General features: G+C 40.6%; 1 protein-coding gene and 1 pseudogene across 1 annotated transcript; both read right to left on the bottom strand.

Moving 5' to 3' along the window:
- Positions 1-1135: 1135 nt before the first annotated feature.
- On the bottom strand, positions 1136-2819 carry LOC122017754 (AAA-ATPase At3g28580-like). Its single transcript, XM_042575441.1, has one exon. The coding sequence runs from the start codon at positions 2790-2792 to the stop codon at positions 1314-1316; it is 1479 nt and encodes a 492-aa protein (XP_042431375.1). The 5' UTR covers positions 2793-2819; the 3' UTR covers positions 1136-1313.
- Positions 2820-13662: 10843 nt separating this feature from the next.
- LOC122017853 lies at positions 13663-16870 on the bottom strand (annotated as a pseudogene).
- Between the last annotated feature and the right edge of the window lie 1916 nt (positions 16871-18786).

The following is an 18786-nucleotide window of genomic DNA, read 5'->3' as shown; positions in this document are numbered from 1 at the left end:
ATGATTAAAGAGTTTAAGATGACTGATATTGGGCTCATGGCATACTATCTAGGCATTGAGGTGAACTAAAGGGAAGATGGAAGCTTCATCTCACAAGCAGGTTATGCAAGAGAGATATGAAAGAAGTTCAAGATGGATAACAGTAAGTCTATAAATATCCCAGTAGAATATGGAGTCAAGCTGTCAAAGCATGATGAAGAAGAAAAAGTTGATCCAATATTTTTTAAGAGTTTGGTTGGAAGTTTATGATACTTAACGTGCAAAAGGCTTGATATTCTTTATGTTGTTGGACTTGTTAATCGCTACATGGAAGATCCAACTACTACCCACCTTAAGATCGCTAAGAGAATTTTGCTCTATATCAAAGGTACAATAGATTTTGGATTACTTTATTCAACATCTAACCACTTCAAACTTGAAGGATATAACGACAGTGATTGGGGTGGAGATATATATAGATGATAGAAAGAGCACTACAGGATTTGTGTTCTTTATGGGAGATACAGCTTTCGCTTGGATGTCAAAAAATAGCCTATTGTCACACTTTCTACTTGTGAAGCAGAGTATATAGCTGCGACTTCATGTGTTTGTCGTGTTGTTTGGCTCAGAAATTTGTTGAATGAGTTAAGTTTAATTACCACAATAAGAGGCAACCAAGATTCGAGTTGATAACAAGTCTACAATAAACTAGTAAAAAATCCAGTCTTCTATGATAGAAGCAAGCACATTGATACGTGCTTTCACTATATCAGAGAGTGTATTACAAGAAAAGAGGTGCAAGTGGAATACATAAAGTCTCAAGATCAAGTTGCTGATATTTTTACCAAGTCACTCAAATTTGAAGACTTCATCAAGATGCGATATTTGCTTGGAGTCACAAAATCAAGTTTAAGAGGGGTGTTGAAAATTAAACTTGTTTTTTTAGATATAAAAGTTGTTGATAAAGTTTTGTGGAGATAGAATAGATGAAATGACAATCATGATAGGAACAAGAATTTCGTGAAGATAAAATAATAATAATAATAATAATAATAATAATAAATCATAATTATCTAAGTTTGATGCTTATCCAATAAATCTATAAATATATACTATTTTTTATGAATGAAACAAGTTAAGTTTTGTTTTATTCTCCTTCTCTTCGAATTTATCCTCCTCTTCCATATTATTTTCTCCCATATTTTTTTTATTTCTTCTCTAATAATTCTTTTTCTAACAATACATCTCCACCAAACAAGTTGCGAATCGATATGACCACTACAAATTAAGAGTAATTTGTAAAATTATAATTCTAATTAGGAATTAGGTATTAATTAATTATTAACCACCTCGCTCTCCGCCGTCCCGTCGGTGCTATTTCCCTCCTCCGCCTTCGCTGTCGTTTTTTTCCGGGCCTCCTCCAGCGATTGGATCAGCCTCCGGAGGCACGATTCTGCATCGCCCCCCGATTTGGGCATCAGATTCTCGGCCACGTCGGCCGGCGTCATCTTCACCTCATCTATCAGCACCCTCACGTTCTCGAACAGCCAGTGCTCGCCATCGACGATCCCGAGGTAGTTGGCCGCCAACACCTTAAATGCCTCGAAGCAGCAATACGACATCTCGATGTGCTTGTCCATCCTTCCGCGCCGTATCAGCGCCGGATCGAGCTTCTCCACGTAGTTGGTCGTGAATATGATGAGCCGCTCGCCGCCGCACGCCGACCATAATCCGTCGATGAAGTTAAGAAGTCCCGAGAGGGTCACCTTGCTCTGTTTCTCATTATCCCCGGGCGGTTTCACTGGAGGCTTTCCGTCACTGCTACCCTCCTTGTCGTCGTCCTCCTTGTCGTCCTTCTTTTTCCGCTCGCCAGTGAGGTCGAGCGAGCAGTCGATGTCTTCAATCACGATGATGGACTTGCCGGTTGTTTCGATAAACAGCTTCCGGAGCTCGGTGTTGTCCTTGACGGAGGTGAGCTCGAGGTCGTAGATGTCGTAATCGAGGTAGTTGGCGATGGCGGCGATCATGGTGGACTTGCCGGTTCCTGGAGGGCCGTAGAGGAGGTAGCCGCGTTTCCATGGCTTGCCGATCTTGGCGTAAAAGTCCTTCCCGCTGCGGAACGCCTCCAGATCGGCCACGATCTCCTTCTTCTTGTCGGGGTCCATCGCCATGGTCGCGAACGTCGAGGGATGGGTGAACGTGACGTGGCTCCAGACAGACTTCTTGTAACCGTACCAATTGTTGCTGGGGTTGTTGGTGTAGAGCTTGCGGCGGCGATTTGCGAAGGTGGCCTTGCGCCCCGCAGCGAGGACGTGGTCGAGGTAGGATCCCACGACGAGGTCGCGGTGACGACGATGGAAGATGAGTCGGAAGTAGCGGCGGGAGTCCGGCTGCGGGTAGAAGGACATGGAGTTCTGAGGTGGTGAGCGGGAGACAGAGGTCCACCAGATTCGAGCGCCGCGGAAGTCGTCGGTGACCTCCTCGTGCTCGTCCATGCTGAGGGTAAGGGAGGAAGAGTCCTTCCCGAGCTCGGCCTTGAGCTTGGTGGCAGATTGAGTGCAGGAGGCAGCGAGATAAGACTCGATGGCGGTGTAGGCGTCGCTGCGCTTCATGTGCTCGCCGGAGAACTCGGGAAAGGTGATGTGGATGTAGGGGGAGACGAGAGAGACGAGGCGGTGGCAGTATTTAGCGAGATAGTACTGGATGCCGGGGAAGTACCGGTAAACGAAGGGCCAAAGGAACATAGCGCTGGCCGCGATCGACCACAACGCTGCCGCCCCCTTCTCGCCATCGCCGATACCGCTTGCAGTCATCCTTGACTCCTTGATTGGTACTATTGAACTCCCTTCACCGTGTATATATATATATATATATTTCTTTCTGTATGTAAAAGAAGAAAAAGAAATAATAACATCATTGACTGTTGACTTCTGTTGTGCGATAGGATTAAGAGCATGTATTAATAGGATGTTATAATTTTTCTTTAGTGTTAAAATCAATAAGAAAGGGTACACGCATGCGAATTCAGTCTCGGACAGGATTCATTCTTTCAGTTTCAGTTGTCGGACGTTTTCGACGGGGTTGGGCATGTGGTTGATTTGAATCAGTCTAAAGTCGGGGAAAGATACATCGATGAAATGACGTTCGTAGTCTTGGTCGACATATTTGCTGCATCCTTGGAGTTCAAGTAAATATTATTTATTGATCTTTCTTCAGTCCTGACAGAATATTAGTCAAAGATTCGACTAATTGTTACTCTCTAATCAGTCATGGCTCTCTAACAGCCTCTCAACTTAGTCCTCTTCGAAAGAGCTCTCTGTCAACCTATGATCCTTCTGATAGCTAAGTTATAATATATATCAACTTCTAGTCTTTCCTCCGACTCAGAGGATTACACTTTCCAATTATACTTATCAAAGTTTTGACTAAATGCTATCAGTGAATAGTGATGAATCCAATATTTTACAAATATCTTTAATTAGCAAAGTTCAGGTTGCAAGGTTCCAACTTATATCCCTAACATAACACGCACTGTGAAAAAAAGCATTAGAATTAGCGACAGAATGATTCCATCGCTTGTTCGATCTTTCATTAGAAACGGAATATATATTTTGTCATTAATTAGCGATCGAACATTAAGTCGATCACTAATTTAGTGATAGAAGTAGAATCTAGTCTGTAATATGATCCTTAAATGCCTATATATATGAATATGTTTTATTAAATTAGCTATGAAAAATTAATTCTTTTGTTATTTTATCGACGAAAATAATATTCCGTCACTGAAATGACAACGAAAATTAAATTTTCCATCGCTAAATAGCTATGGAATTAATTTTCCATCACTATTTGATTTCACATTTCGACGTTCCGCGATCACTTTTACAATTTTCACACGATTCCCATTTCCTTTCTTGATCTCCTCTTCGTCTTCTCCGGATTTCCTATCGCGGCCAATTCTCACTCTCCTCACGTGATTTCCTCTTGTAAGCTTCTCTCCCCTCTCACCTCTGTTGGTAGGGCAACCGAGGTGTGAACTCACCATGCCAGTGATTAGGTCGTGCCTTTGTGGTAGCCTCGTAGCAAGGTCACAACTTGGCAAAGTGGCCTACTAGCGAGGTCTCACCTTGGCACGACCTTGCAACAATGTCGAGAGGTCGGGTGCGACCTCAACCTCGTGCCCTGGCCAATCGGTCGATCGCACGCGCAGCACTGGCAAGGAAGTTGAACGTCAAGCAACCCTAGCTAGCCTGCCAGTCGTGCATGCAACACTGGCAAGGTAGCTGAACGCGCACACAACCCTAATTGGCCTATCGGCCGTGCACGTAGCATTGGTCGGGCGTCGGAAGACTACACGCGCAGCACCCGCTGCTTATCCACCCGAAGGCGCCTCCAAGCTCTATGGAGAGCATCCTCCATCCAGCGTCCAAGGCGCCTCCAGCAGCCTTGGAGGGCGCCTTCTGTCCTGCTGCGCAGAGTCTTCGACTAATGCACTCGAGGTTCCTCCAAACTCTATGGGGGGTGCCTCGGGTACTGTTCATCATAGGCTTCTCTTGTGCAACTCCCTTTTTGCAAGGCATATTAGTCCACAAATAAAGTATACCGTGCAAAATAAAGTTAGCACAATAAGATAAATATAAGTATTTGACAGTCACTGGACTGTCCGATTCTGACTCCGGATTTCCTCCGGAAACCCTAGATCGAACCGACATCTACTATTCCCTCACTGGGGAGCGCACCCTCACCTACTCCACTCGGGAGAGTTTATCCATTGCCAGACCAGTCTTTCAGACCGACTGGACTTTTACTCAGCGCCCGAGGCTTTCGGTCTTTATGCTGGATGTCCGCTCCACGACCCGTCCGGACTTCCACCCTATTCGTGACACCAGGATTTCAACCTAGAGCCCCCAACTTTAGAATTTTGCTCAAAGCACTCGACCCGCCAAGACTTTCCGTATAAGGTTACCATCCCATAGGACTTAGGGTTACCGCCCCTAGAGTTTTCCACCTGCCTAACCGCAGCTAGGCTTTTGTCTAAGTACACTTAGGATTTTCCTGCAATCTCTTTCAAACTCGTTAGACCACAAATAACCTTATCTCTGAACCCTTTGTCATTATCAAAACTCATGTTCGATCGTCTAATATTTCTCGTACCAACAATCTCCCCCTTTTTGATTATGGCAACAAAATTCAAAGTTAAGTAAAACATAACGCAATGATGAAGAATAGAAATGTATTTTAAGAAATGTAGAACAGAAATGTAATTTTAAGTAATGTAGCATAAGTACAAAAAATTGCATTTAGAACAACAATCCTTGTCATAGCTCTCCCTTTTTCACTTAATTTAAAATTACATTTAGAACAACAATCCTTGTTATAGCTCCCCCTTTTCACTTAACTTAATTTTTTTTCTTAACTTTAAAATTTTCTAGCTTCTCTTCCCCTTTGACATATATCAAAAAATTAGATACTTTAGTTTTTAAGAGTATGGAAAAAATTTCATGAAGCTTGTTAGTTATAATAAAGACTTAACTAAATTAAAAATGCTTTTGAAAATACTTAGCTTTTTCAATAAACATTTAATTAAAATTTAAGTTTTGAAAGGATTTTAATAAACACTTAGGTTTAGAACGATTTGATAAACACTTAGCTTTAAGATAATTTTACTTAAACACTTACCTTAAAAATAATTTTACCTAAACATTTAGCTTAAAAATAATTTTGCTTAAGCACTAAGCTTAAAAATAATTTTGTTTAAACCAAAAAAAGATATTTTTTTAAAATAAAAACTGAACTTTTTAAAAAAAAAAATACTTTTAACTTTTAATGAAAACATTTAGCTTTGAAATTTTGAGAAAAAATACTTTAACTTTCAAAGATATTTAACTTCGTTCTTTTCACTCCCCTCTTGATTAATGTCAAAAACTTTTTAAAGTTTTAGAGTCCTAGAGTCCAAACATGAATAACAACATATTTTCAAAATTAAACATCTACTTTTAAACAAATGTCTAACCTTTAGATACTAGCTGTTTACTATGAGGTAGTAGCTTTCACTTGGTTAGTCAAATTAAATAAGTATTCCAGTTAGTTTGACTAAGCATGGATAACTTAACTTGATTAATTTGATTTTGGTATTTATTGCCCAGACTTATATTGATGTACAAACATAAGCACTCTGAAGTCCAGGCAGTACCCTATGCATCTCACACCATTCTAAGTATTTTTCATACACAAGCAAGGTAAACATAGTGTGCTTGTGAGATGCTCTAGCTGAGACCTAGGGGAACATGCTTTCTATAGGATAAATACCTAGGGTAAGTAAGTTAAAATTCAATTGATTAACCAATAAAACTTTTCGAATATAAAAATCGGAACTCAGTTTGATATTACATGTTCCGATTACCTTAAGTGTTCCGTCATTGCTGAATGCAACTGACCCCAGTTTTTTGAATTTTATCTTGGTGAACTTCAATCGATCTCCAGTCATGTGTTTGGAGCATCCACTATCCAACATCCATTGGTCCAAATCGTTATGTTCCTACACAAAGTATTGATTTGGATCCAATTTTAAAAAGATTGTAAGATAGGTTTGATTGGGTTCAACCTCTTATTTTTTATCTCACCCAATCTAAGTTTTCAATCATGTTATTTCTATGGGTGACTGTGAGATGGTTGATTGAGTTTTAAGTTTAATTTAATTGCTTAGGACTTATTGAGTTAATTAGAATTATTAAGTTAAGTTAAGTTATGAATGGGTTAGATTGATTAAATTTAATAAATTTATTTGATTTGAATAAGATTTATTAATTGATTAATTTATTAATTAAGATTTATTCATTGATTTATTAATTAAGATTCATTAATTTATTAATTAAGATATATTAATTGATTTATTAATTAAGATTTATTAATTTACTAATTGATTTATTTGTTGGTGCGGTAAGCATCCGACGATCGAACCTAAGTTTTGATAATGACAAAAGGTTCAAAGTTAAGGTCATTTGTGATCTAACGTGTTTGAATGAGTTTGTAGAAAAGTCCTAAGTGTACTTAGGCAAAAGTCCTAGCTGCGATTAGGCAGGTGGAAAACCCTAGGGGGTGGTAACCCTAGGTCCTAAGGGGTGATAACCTTAGGCGGAAAGTCTTGGCGGGTCGAGGGCTTCGAGCAAAAGTCCTAGAGTCGAGGACTCTAGATGGAAAGTCTTGGTGTCGCGAACCAGGTGAAAGACTGGGGACCCATTCTGGAACACTCAAGTTTGATTTGGGGGCCCATGCTGGAACTAATTTTTTATTTGTTCTATTTACAAGTGATAAGTAAGATTTGTATTTTTGTTTAATCTTAAATCCAAGTCTGGTTCGGTTGTAAACGACTCTTTGTTTTCAAAAAATTAGATCAAGATTCTTGGAACTCAAGGTGAACCGTTCCAACGTGTCCTTAAGTTCCTTGACTTGACTTTTCAGGCAGAATTTTTTTCCTCAAACTTTTGGACTTGAGTTGAAGTGCCAGTCTGAATGAAGTCAGTCAAGGAGCTTGGGTTAGCCACTTTTTTAAGGGTTGTTATTTCCTTTTGAAGTGACTTGACCCGGATGTTGGATTTAGCTAACTTGTACATGAGATAGTTAACTAAATTATGAAATTTATTTAATTGAGAGGTTCTTATAGTGGGATTAGGCCCTTCGGAAATGGATACGGATCCGTGGTTTTTCTCAGATTCTGTTTCTGACTCACTCTCAGTATCAGATTCGTCGACTTGTTCCCGGGTGGTAAGCTCAAGGAAGCTTGTCTGTTCAAGCTCTTCGTCAGTCTTCTGAAGAAGACTCATCCCATGTCGTCTGCAGTGTTTTCTTTTTCCTTTGCTTCTTTGTTTCCTTTTGGTTCGGATAGTTGGCTTCGATGTGTCCCTTCTTGTTGCAGCCATAACAGGTTACTTCGGATTTCACTTTTGGACTTGATTGCACCATCTTGGACTGAATCATTTTCTTGATGTCTTTCTTGGTGAACCCTTTCTTCTTTTTATAGAGCTTCTGTACAAGGTTGGCGAGTTCAACTGCTATCTCGTCGTCGTTGTCTGCTGAGTCCGGTTCATCTTCAAACTCGGGTTCAGTTCTGCGTTTTGCTTTTGATTCCCATATTCTGCTCGTTCATGCAATTAAACAATACCTTTCTCGGTCGGAGTAGTATTAGTTTGTTTATGAAGTTCAAATTCAGAAAATAATTCGTCTAATTTGATTAATGACAAATCCTTAGACACTTTATAAGCATCTACCATGGATGCCCACAAGGTGCTCCTCGGAAATGCATTTAATGCATACCTAATGACGTCGTGATTTTCAACCCTCTATGCGATCGCGTGGAGTCCGTTTAGTAAATCTTGTATGCGAGCATGAAGCTGGCTCGCTAACTCACCTTCCTACATTTTAATATTATATAATTTATTCAAAATTAAGTCTCGTTTGCTTACCTTTGTGTCAGAAGTGCCCTCGTGTAGCTCAATCAATTTTTCCCATAATTCTTTCGCGCTTGAGAATGGGCCGACTCGGTTCAGCTCTTCTTTTGTCAAGCCGCATTGTAGAGTCTGGGTAGCCTTTGCGTCAGCCTCGATCCTTTTTCTTGTTGGAGCATCCCATTTGTCACACGGGATGAGGACTCCATCTTCGGTGGGATATGTGAATCCCATCTGAATGATAATCCACATCTTGACTTGCATCTTGAGGTGATATTCGACTCTTTTAGTAACCAAAATCCTCTCCCGTGGAGGGCATGCAGTGCTATATCCCTCTTGGTAGGCCATTTAAAAATCTAGCACAACAAAAAAAAATAAAAAAAATTGTTCCAAGACTTGATCTTGGATTAGTAGTGCGGGATAATAATTTTAAATAAGCGAGCTCGAATAGTGTTGCACCAACTTCGAGAAAAATGAATTTCTAATTGCGATAAAATGATCCGAATAAGGCAATTATATCAACTCTGATTAAATAAAACAAAAGAAATAATACCACGGAAAATATGCTTGAATGGTGGTTTCACCGATTCGAACGACCCCGCTCTGATACCAATTGTAGGATCGAAAAGCACTAGGGGGAGGTGAATAGCGCTTGTGACTTTCACATTCGTTTTTAAATAATCGATTAAGATATACAGTGGAAAAATAAAACTCAAATGCAAACATCAAGATTTTACTTGGTTCGAAACCTGTGACGACTCCTACTCCAAGACTCGCACGTAAGAGTGCTTTCGATGGACAATCACTATAAATTCGGAGAATTACAAGTACAATGATTAAATGCGGTAATGGAAATTATACCGACAACTAAGAATAGAGAATTTAAAGCTTCCGCTCGTTGGAGTCGAGTTACGGCTTTGTCGGATCGTCCTTTGAGCAATGCGTAGTGGAAAGATTGCTAAAATCAAGTCTTGTTATGGCTTCTGCTCGAACCAGCCATATATAAGCTGTTGAGAGCGCCTCCCATCCCCATGCAAGGCGCCTCCAACCAAGACTTTTATCCTGAATCCACAACGTAGATAAACTCCGCAGTGCCCGTTACTTATCCACCCGAAGGCGCCTCCAAACTTCATGGAGGACGCCCTCCATCCAACGTCCAAGGCACCTCCAGCACCCTTGGAGGACGCCTTCTGCCCTGCTGCGCAGAGTCTTCGACTAATGCACCCAAGGCGCCTCCAAGCTCCATGGAGGGCGCCTCGGGTACTGTTCATCCGAGGCTTCTCTTGTGCAACTCCCTTCCTGCAAGGCATATTAGTCCACAAACAAAGTATACTCTGCAAAATAAAGTTAGCACAATAAGATAAAAACAAGTATTTGACAATCACTGGACTACCCAATTCTAACTTCGGATTTCCTCCGGAAATCCAAGGTTGAATCGATGCCTACTGTTCCCTCACTGGGGAACGTGTCCTCACCTACTCCACTCAGGAGAGTTTACATGTTCCCAGACCAGTCTTTCAGACCGACTGGACTTTTGCTCAGCGCCCAAGGCTTCCAGTCTTCATGCTGGACGTCCGCTCCACGACCCGTCCAGACTTCCACCCGGTTCGTGACACCAGGATTTCAACCTAGAGTCCCCGACTCTAGGATTTTGCCCGAAGCACTCGACCCTCCAAGACTTTCCGCTTAGGGTTACCACCCCCTATGACCTAGGGTTACCGCTCTTTAGGATTTTTCACCTGCCTAACCGCAGCTAGGACTTTTGCCTAAGTACACTTAGGACTTTCCTGCAATTTCATTCAAACTCGTTAGACCACAAATAACTTTAACTTTGAATCCTTTGTCATTATCAAAATTCAGGTTCGATCGTCTGATGCTTCTCGCACCAATAAGTTAGAGCAGGGGTCTTTATTTCTTTCTTTCGAGCAGCTTGAGCTTCCTCCACATTAATATATTTGGCTGCTTTCCAAGCAAATCGTCAAGAATTCTTTTGGAGGTTTCTAGATGAGGGCTCAAAAGAAATCTCTCTCTAATAGGCCTTGAGAGAAGGCGCTTATTAATATCTCAGAGGTGCAGACGGGACATCCAGAGTCACTTGGTTGAAATGCTTAATGTATGCTCTTGAGGACTCCGTAGCCCCTTGTTTTTTTAAGCATAAAGAGACTATGATTAATCTTTTCGTATCTCCTGCTGCTGACAAAATGGTAGAGGAAAGCGTTCATGAATTCCTTGAAACAAGTAATAGATTCAACTGGCAGCCTGTCAAACCATTTTTGCACTGAGCCGGAGAGAGCACTCAGAACACTCGACATTTTATTGTGTTGTTGTACTAATACAATAGAGCAGCGTTCTGAAATTTTTGGAGGTGATCCTCCGGGTCACTATTACTTCCGTACTCTCCAATAGACAGGGGTTTATAACCCCTAGGAAGTTTCTCGTCTAGCACTTCCTGAGAGAAATGAACGTTGAGCTGTTCAGGCATCTCCTGAATGGATGGGGCTTTTCTCCTCTTTAGGTCTCTTGAGGGTGAGTTCCTGGCCGAGAATGCCTGAGATTGCTGTATTTTGTTGCCACCTTCTCCAAGGGCTCAATACAACACTCGAGGGAAGTCACATGGTCGCTTCCTCTTGGACCTTCCGTCCAAAGTGGAGGGTCCTTCCTTAGAGGCCACAGGTGTGTGATGCGTAAGTAAGATGGGGGTACCAGTGACGATGACAAGAACATTAACAAAGAGAGGAATCTGGGGCCTAGGGGAGAGGATCGCTGATGGTACCCACGACCCTGCAAACACCACAAACCAAGCATCCGAAAGAGTTAGAGAGAGAACTAGGGAAGAGATCCCTGACATAGGCTCTCCGACGCTCAAGTCAGAAGAGAGTCCGAGCGTAAAAAAAAGATGAAAAACAATAAATGTGTGTGCGTAAGTAAGATTGTTGTCTAGCGCGTACCTGACCAACGGAGAGGACCTCTATTTTTATACTACCTTTTGTAACTTCTGCAATCATAAGGTATCAAAGAATGTCGAATGTCAGGGGGTGTCGGGTGAAAAAAGATGTAAGTCGGACTTCCATTGGGTAGAGGAAGGTTCCGCATTTTGTATGTGGTGGCAAAATATTGAAATATTCCCTGACGAATAGCTGTTATTCTCTGATAAATTGTTATAATTCCCTGACAGTGTTGTCCCCCTGGGGGTTCGACCGACGAAGAGGCTAACCGGGAGTAAGGCTAGGATGGTACTTAGGAGAAGTGAGGAGACTGAGCCCTGAGGATCCGATCGAAGTAAAACCGGCCGAGATTAGATTAGGGGTCCGACCAGTGTAAAGACGACCTAAATTAGATTGGAAGTTTTGCCCTTGAGGGGACTGAGCCTTGGGATCCAACCGGAGTAAAGTCGGCCAAGACTAGATTGGGGTCCGATCGACGTAAAGACGATCGGGATTAGATTAGGAGTCTTACCCATGAGAAGTGAGGGGATTGAGCCCTGAAGTCCAACTGAAATAAAGTCGACTGGGATTAGATTGGGGGTCTGACTGACGTAAAGACAGACGAGATTAAATTGAGAGTCTTGCCTATAAGAAGTAAGGGGACTGAGCCCTGGAGGTCCAATCGAAGTAAAGCTGGGCGAGATTAGATTGGGGGTCTGGTAGGCGTAAAAACAACCGGGATTAGATTGGGAGTTTTGCCCATGAGAAGTGAGGGGATTGAGTCATGAGGTCCGACGGGAGTAAAGCCGACCGAGATTAGATTGGGGATTTGACCAGCGTAAAAATGGTCGGAATTAGGTTGAGAGTCTTGTACATGAGAAGTGAAGAGACTGAGCCCTAGGAGTCCGACCGACGTAAAGTCGTCCAAGAGTAGAGTGGGGCTGCCTAGACATGTAGTCTTTAACCTTAACTGTCACCTCCTCTTGACTTTTAATTGCTACGTCATCTTGACCATCGTCTCGGCCCTAGTACTAAGGTCATCCACTATTTCCTATATCACCAACAAAAATACTATTTCCGTTGTGAAAAATTGCTACAGAAATTGAATTTCCATAGCAAAATATTACTACAAAATTTAAATTCCATCTATATACACTAACATAATTTAAATTTTGCCAGTAAAACCGTTTCCAACTAATAACTATCCGACAAATAATTTTTCATCATAATTCTATTATTAAATAAATACACCGATAAAATTAAGACAGAATTTTCCATGGGTAATCCTAATTTCTTTTAGTGTCTTCACTGCTGCACACTCATGGACTATTGATTGTAAATTCAGACATTTAAATATCTGTCCAAATACCTTGATTCATTTTTAAAAATCAGAATTCTCAAATTTATACTGAGACAACCATAAATGTACATGATAAGAATGTACATTATATATATATCACTGGTGGTCTGTATGTAAATGAAAAAAGAAATTATACGATCATTTGACTGTTGACTCATGTTGTGCTTAGGATTAAGGAATCGTCGTCGTCACTCAGCAGGTTTAGGTGGTCCCCACGGTAACATACGAATTCGGTCACGGACAGGATTCATTCTTTCAGTTGTCGGACGTTTTCCACGGGGTGGGCATGTGGTTGATTTGAATCAGTCTAAAATGAGGATGGAATCCATTCCAACAGCGATGTTTTTAAAATTGACGCACGTTTACATGACATTTAACAAGCTATTTAAGTCGGGGAAAGATGACATCGATGAAATGACGTTCGTAGTCTTGGTCGACATATTTGCTGCATCCTTGGAGTTCAAGTAATTAGGACGTTAGACGAGTAATAAATTGTATATTAATAACAATTATTGATCTTTTTTCAGTCCTGACAGAATACTAGTCAAAGATTTGACTAATTATTACTCTCTAATCAGTCATTGCTCTCTAACAACCTCTCAACTTAGTCCTTCGAAAGAGCTCTCCGTCAACCTATGATCCTTCTGATAGCTAAGTTCTCTATCAACTTCTAATCCTTCCTATGACTCAGAGGATTACACTTTTCTAATTATGCCGATCAAAGATTTCACTAAATGCTATTAGTGATGAATCCAATATTTTACAAATATCGAAGTTCAGGTTGTAAGGTTCCAACTTGTATCCTTAACAAAACACTACAGCAAAGTTCGGAGCTCATGAGAAGCTTGAGGTGGAACCAGAGCAGATAAAAAAAGTCAAAAGGGTTAATTCGTTCCTCTCATATTTTATTATCCTATATAATATGATTACAATATATAGATTATTATTCTTTTTTTTTTCCAAATAATTAACACCCACTATATATTAATCTGCCTATTAAACTCAAAATTATAAGTCCGCCATGGCATGGAATTGATTCGTTGCCATGACACCAATCAACATCTGGCTATTGATCCACTGGGCTAAGACCCACAGAAAATGTTGAAAATTGGGCTATGTATCTTCACTACAAAGGATATCTACTTTAATCAATTCTCAGTCGATCAAATTATGGATGCTGCAATTATAGGGAAAAATTGAATCAGGTAATTAAATACTAAAAAAAGCCAAGAAAGAGAAGATACCTAAGTCTATCCTACATGCTCTTGTTATTTATTCTTCATGGAAGATGTGTCAGTTGCAATCACGTCGACTCTTTCAAAGGCACCTCCGAGCTGCATTTGAAGCCAGTGTGACCCCGAGTTCATACCCCATTGTGCTGGCGAACTGAAGCGTTACTTGTCGTAGTGTCATAAGCCTGACCAATAAACTGGAATAAGAGAGATGATTACTTTAAAAAAAAAATGTTGGTCTGTGAAAATATGATACAAGCCAAAGTAGTCAAGGAAGTAAACATCACAGATGCAGCGGATTGTGCTTTGCATGACATTAATATAGAATCTCTAAGTGCAGGAGTCTATGTAATAAATCAATCTGTATAACAAAGAACCAATCCTTTACCAGAAACCTAACTGTAATACAAGTACATGAACAAAAGAAGATAAAAAGGAAGAATTTTAGAGCAAACTGATTTTTTAAGTGGACTTTAAATGGGAAAAACCTGGAGTCAGGTTAAGCCTCACTATCAAAGGAGTTGTAAGAGATAATTAACTAGTCCAAATCGTAATTCAACTTACATCTTTAGGAGGGAATAATTCAATGCTGGTGTTCATCAGGGAATTAACAGCCTCCAACTTCATTGATAGAAACTAAAATAAAACATAGAAAACTATTAGCTTCAAAGTTTCAAATTTAGTAGACAACGCATAGGGAGCTGGGCACTGCATACCTCAACCTGGTGCTGTAAGGCCTGGATATAATTTATTATCTCATCCAGAACTGATGCCTTACCAATTACCTGATGGGTGATCATATGGTTCAGAATAAGAAATATGAATATCATAATTGTTTATGTACGTAACAAATCTCAAGAGAAGACATTAGTAGACATGGAAAAAATATACATCAATTCGCACCTTGTTACATCCAGGAATGAGGTCTTGGAGAATCTTCATTCTCTCACTGATCTTTTCTCTCCTAGCCTAGAAATAACATGCCCACCACCATAGTGATTCAAAAACAGAAATAAGAAACAGAAGTTTCAGTACAAAAACGAGGACTATGAAGTAAATCAATTCACAACATTAAAGACAAAGCCTATATCTATAATCTCAGCATGTGTGCCCCTAAGCATGACTCTATGCAAGCGTTGCCTGTTTTAATCTAGTATGCGATATGTCACACATGCATAAAACTCAAAAAGAAAAGATTGTGATCAGGAAAACAAAAGATTTATGATCTTTCTGCCCTGAATCATGCTTACCCTTTCTGCAAGGCTGTGACTATCTGTTGCTTGACCCCTTCTTGCTCTAACATGAATATAATCTTGCTTTGGTGGCTCCAGCGGCTGCAAATTTTGACCATCTAGCTTGCTACCAATTCCCATTCTTGCTTCGGTCTCAGATTTTGCATAGAGATTTTCATTATTAGATTCAGCAATCTTGATGAATTTTACCTCGGAACCATTCTATATAACATTTGTAGTTAGTTAATCAACAAAAAATAGGAACAAGATAATATATATGTTGAGACAGATTATCTATCAACCATCTACCATGGATTACTTTTAATCATACAATAAAGATAAAGTGCAGTTAAAACTACAAATAATTTCAATATGTAAAGCAAGCTTGTGCCTTGCATTTTTCATGCAAAGTAAATCTGGATCTTGTAAACTCAAAGGAAGTTGAGAATGCATTTAGTTTTTTTTTTTTAAAAAAAAGGAAATGAAAAGACAGGCGTAAGAACAAAGGAATTTTCATTTCTCTCACCATGAATTTACACTGACAGATGGACAAAAATATTCAGAAATTAAGACTTGGAAGTTAGCTCCACTAACTATTTAAACAGAATTGCTAGAATGACATTTTTCTGAAACAAACAGAAGAAATGGCATGACAGAATCAAAAAATGCCCATCAATGATGGTAAATACAGAGTAAATTTCCTAGAAAAGGTTATATACGTGTTCTGCCTCTTTCAGTCCATGTAATAACTGTCAGCCAAAGTCGCTTAGCTTCATGTTCAACTAACTAGTAAACTTACTAAATTTTTCTACAACAATTCCCAGGTCTCAGGAGCACCTTATGTAGTTTATGTTCATGCAATGCATGCCAGCAATGGCGTATGGCGCCGCACAGCCTGTGTGGGGCGCCTGGGTTGACGTATGACCTGTTGCAGAAATATGGCGCCGCAGGATCTCCTAAAGGTAATTTTTACCGTTGTATCCTGAACAGTTTAATAATAGCAGGCGGATCGCGTAAATACACTAAAAGGAACTCCGGAAAGATAATGAAGTAATTCAATCTCGATGTCAATCTAATCACTGGCATGATCGCTAACAAGAACCAAGTATGGCGTGTCCACCTCGACGACATACAAGTGATAGCAATTAATAGTAAACCAAACACAAACACAGCATCAGCACATCAGAAAAGTATAGATTTTCAAAAGAACTAACTTGATCACATGTTGCTCAATAATCCGAACACATGACGCGCATATCACAACCTCATTTAGCTATGCACGAACCAGAGAAAATTTCGCAGGAAAACAACAACTTCAATTAGGTAATGGGGAACCTACTGGACCGTTGTCGCTATTGACGGCAACTAGCCTCGACGACTCATCGTAGGAAGAGTCCCTCCGTCGGCGGCGCGCCTTACTTCCTTGGCTGTGTTCGGTTACCGTGGGATCCTCCAGAGAAGTGTGCCTTCCCATGCTTCGGCCACCGGGTCCCATTGCCGGCTGAAAAGACGCTCCCGGCACGGGGAACCCCTAAATTTCCGGCATCTGCGGCAGCCGATAAGAAGACGAGACCCAGCCGAACTGAACCTCACTTTGGTGACGTGACGGCGGAGTCGAATCCAACGGTAGGCGATCAGATCCGCGGCGGACGGCGGAGAGCGAGGGGGGCACTGTGGCAGTTGATCTCGACGAGGACGAATTGTTTAATGGCGAAATAGTCGGATTTGGGAGCTTGGAATTTAAAGCGACAGGTGGCAGATCACCACTTTAAATGGAGTCCTATTTTTGACCATCTTTAACTTGACATGTCTAAAGAAGTTGGAATATTTTAAATGTTATCAATCAGATATTCTTGAATATTATGAAGTTGTTCTAGTATAGTAAAGGACATTTAAAAGTATTTTCTTATTGAAATATTATGGGAGTTTTTATACTCCAAATTTTATAGTGCGTTAGTATTCATAAGTTCTAATTCTTTTAGATTTATTTATCCCAAGTTAAAGTTAAGTTAATAAGTGAGAATGAGTATGAGCAAAGGAATTGGTGCTATTTTTAATATGTTCCCAATGTATTTTCAAACCTCAATTAAGAATTGTGTCTATGAATTTAAGTCATCGTTTTGAGCCAAGACATTTTCTTACCTCTATTAACTGTTGGCTATATTTGAATATAGTTTCATAATCTGTTTTTACTATAATTTCTTATATTCATCTTCGTGACAATTGTCATTAAGGTGTTTATAATTGAATATCATTCGAGATTGACTTCGTTTTTGTTCTGCACCTTTGTTAATAATAAAAGCAGGACTTCGGTGCCTAGAGTCAGACCGTTGTATGGCCTTAAGGGCCAACAGTTGAGTAATATGTGTTAGGACCCTCGGCGGCTGGCTAGAAGGGGTGACTATCCCTTGCACAAATCAAGCAAAGCAAACCTTCCTCGGACTTATAACTTAATTAAACTAAACACTTGCATAAATAAAATAAGAGATAAACTAAAAAGACGAGACTCACAGATTTATTTGATTACAACCGGGGAAGTTGTTAATCCAAGAAAGTTAAAGCGCACTAAAATTCTCCTTCAGGCGGAGAAGCCTCTTTACAGCAATGGAAGCGTAGAAATAGAAAGCTAAAATAGAACAGTGGATGTATACAAGTGTTGTTTCACAATTTCTTATTGTACTTAGCTTCTGGGAGCAGGGCTACTTATATATCCCTGCTCGGGGCGCCTGGAATGGAATAAAACCTTATCCCTGACGCGTCGATCAAAGGCTACGTCGATCTTGCTAAAACTTAGGTTTCGGGCACCCGAAAGGGTTCCGGGCACCCGAAAGGGTTCCGGGCACCCGAAAGGGTTCCGGGCACCCGAAAGGGTTCCGGGCACCCGGACTGGTTCCGAGCGCCCCGGACTGGTTCGGGCTCCCCAAGCACCAAAAGTCAACATTTTGTTGACTTTCGATCCCGGTCTCCTACTCAGGTTCCGCTTGCATCTATCCGGGTCTTCCACTCTAGCTCCGCTCGCTTGGGTGATTTCGGCCATCCGGAATAGAGCTCATCCGAACCCAAATTCCAGCCTTCTCGAGCAAGCTTCCGCTCCGGCTTCTCGTCCCTCAGAAACGCCACGCGCCTCCTTCTCGTTCGCTCGCGTACTCTTCCGCAGCACCTCGTCCCTCAGACACACTGAGCTCGTCGGCTCTCTCCCATGTCGTCCTTCTGGCTAGTTGTGTCTTTTGCTCGACTCCCTGTGCTCCTAAGTTCCTGCACACTTAAACACAGGGTTAAACACAACATAACCTAATTAACTTATTTGATCACATCAAAACTACCTTGGGGTACCAACAATATGTATTTTACATTCTTCCATTTCGTAATTCGTATATTTAAAGTCATGTGCATGATATTAAGTTTATAGTAGACCATATCTTTTTCCCAATATTTTGTAGGATTTTCTCCTAGGATTTCTATTTTCTCAAGTCTAGTAATAAGCATCTAGAGTATCTTGTTGGCTTAACAAAGCATATAAGAATTTTGGATTAAAACAATCCTGGTAATAGATGTCTATATCTGAGTCTAGTAGCCAAGTCTCGAAGCTATCTAGTTCTTCTGGGCTTTCGCCAA

Source organism: Zingiber officinale, chromosome 8B (genome assembly GCF_018446385.1).
Source record: "Zingiber officinale cultivar Zhangliang chromosome 8B, Zo_v1.1, whole genome shotgun sequence".
In the NCBI taxonomy this organism is placed as follows: domain Eukaryota; kingdom Viridiplantae; phylum Streptophyta; class Magnoliopsida; order Zingiberales; family Zingiberaceae; genus Zingiber; species Zingiber officinale.
The sequence above is the reverse complement of the archived record's forward strand: the minus strand, read 5'-3'. Positions and strand labels throughout refer to the sequence as shown.

Coding starts and splice junctions, on each gene's coding strand:
- LOC122017754 (XM_042575441.1), bottom strand. CDS start 2,792: ATGACTGCAAGCGGTATCGGCGATGGCGAGAAGGGGGCGGCAGCGTTG.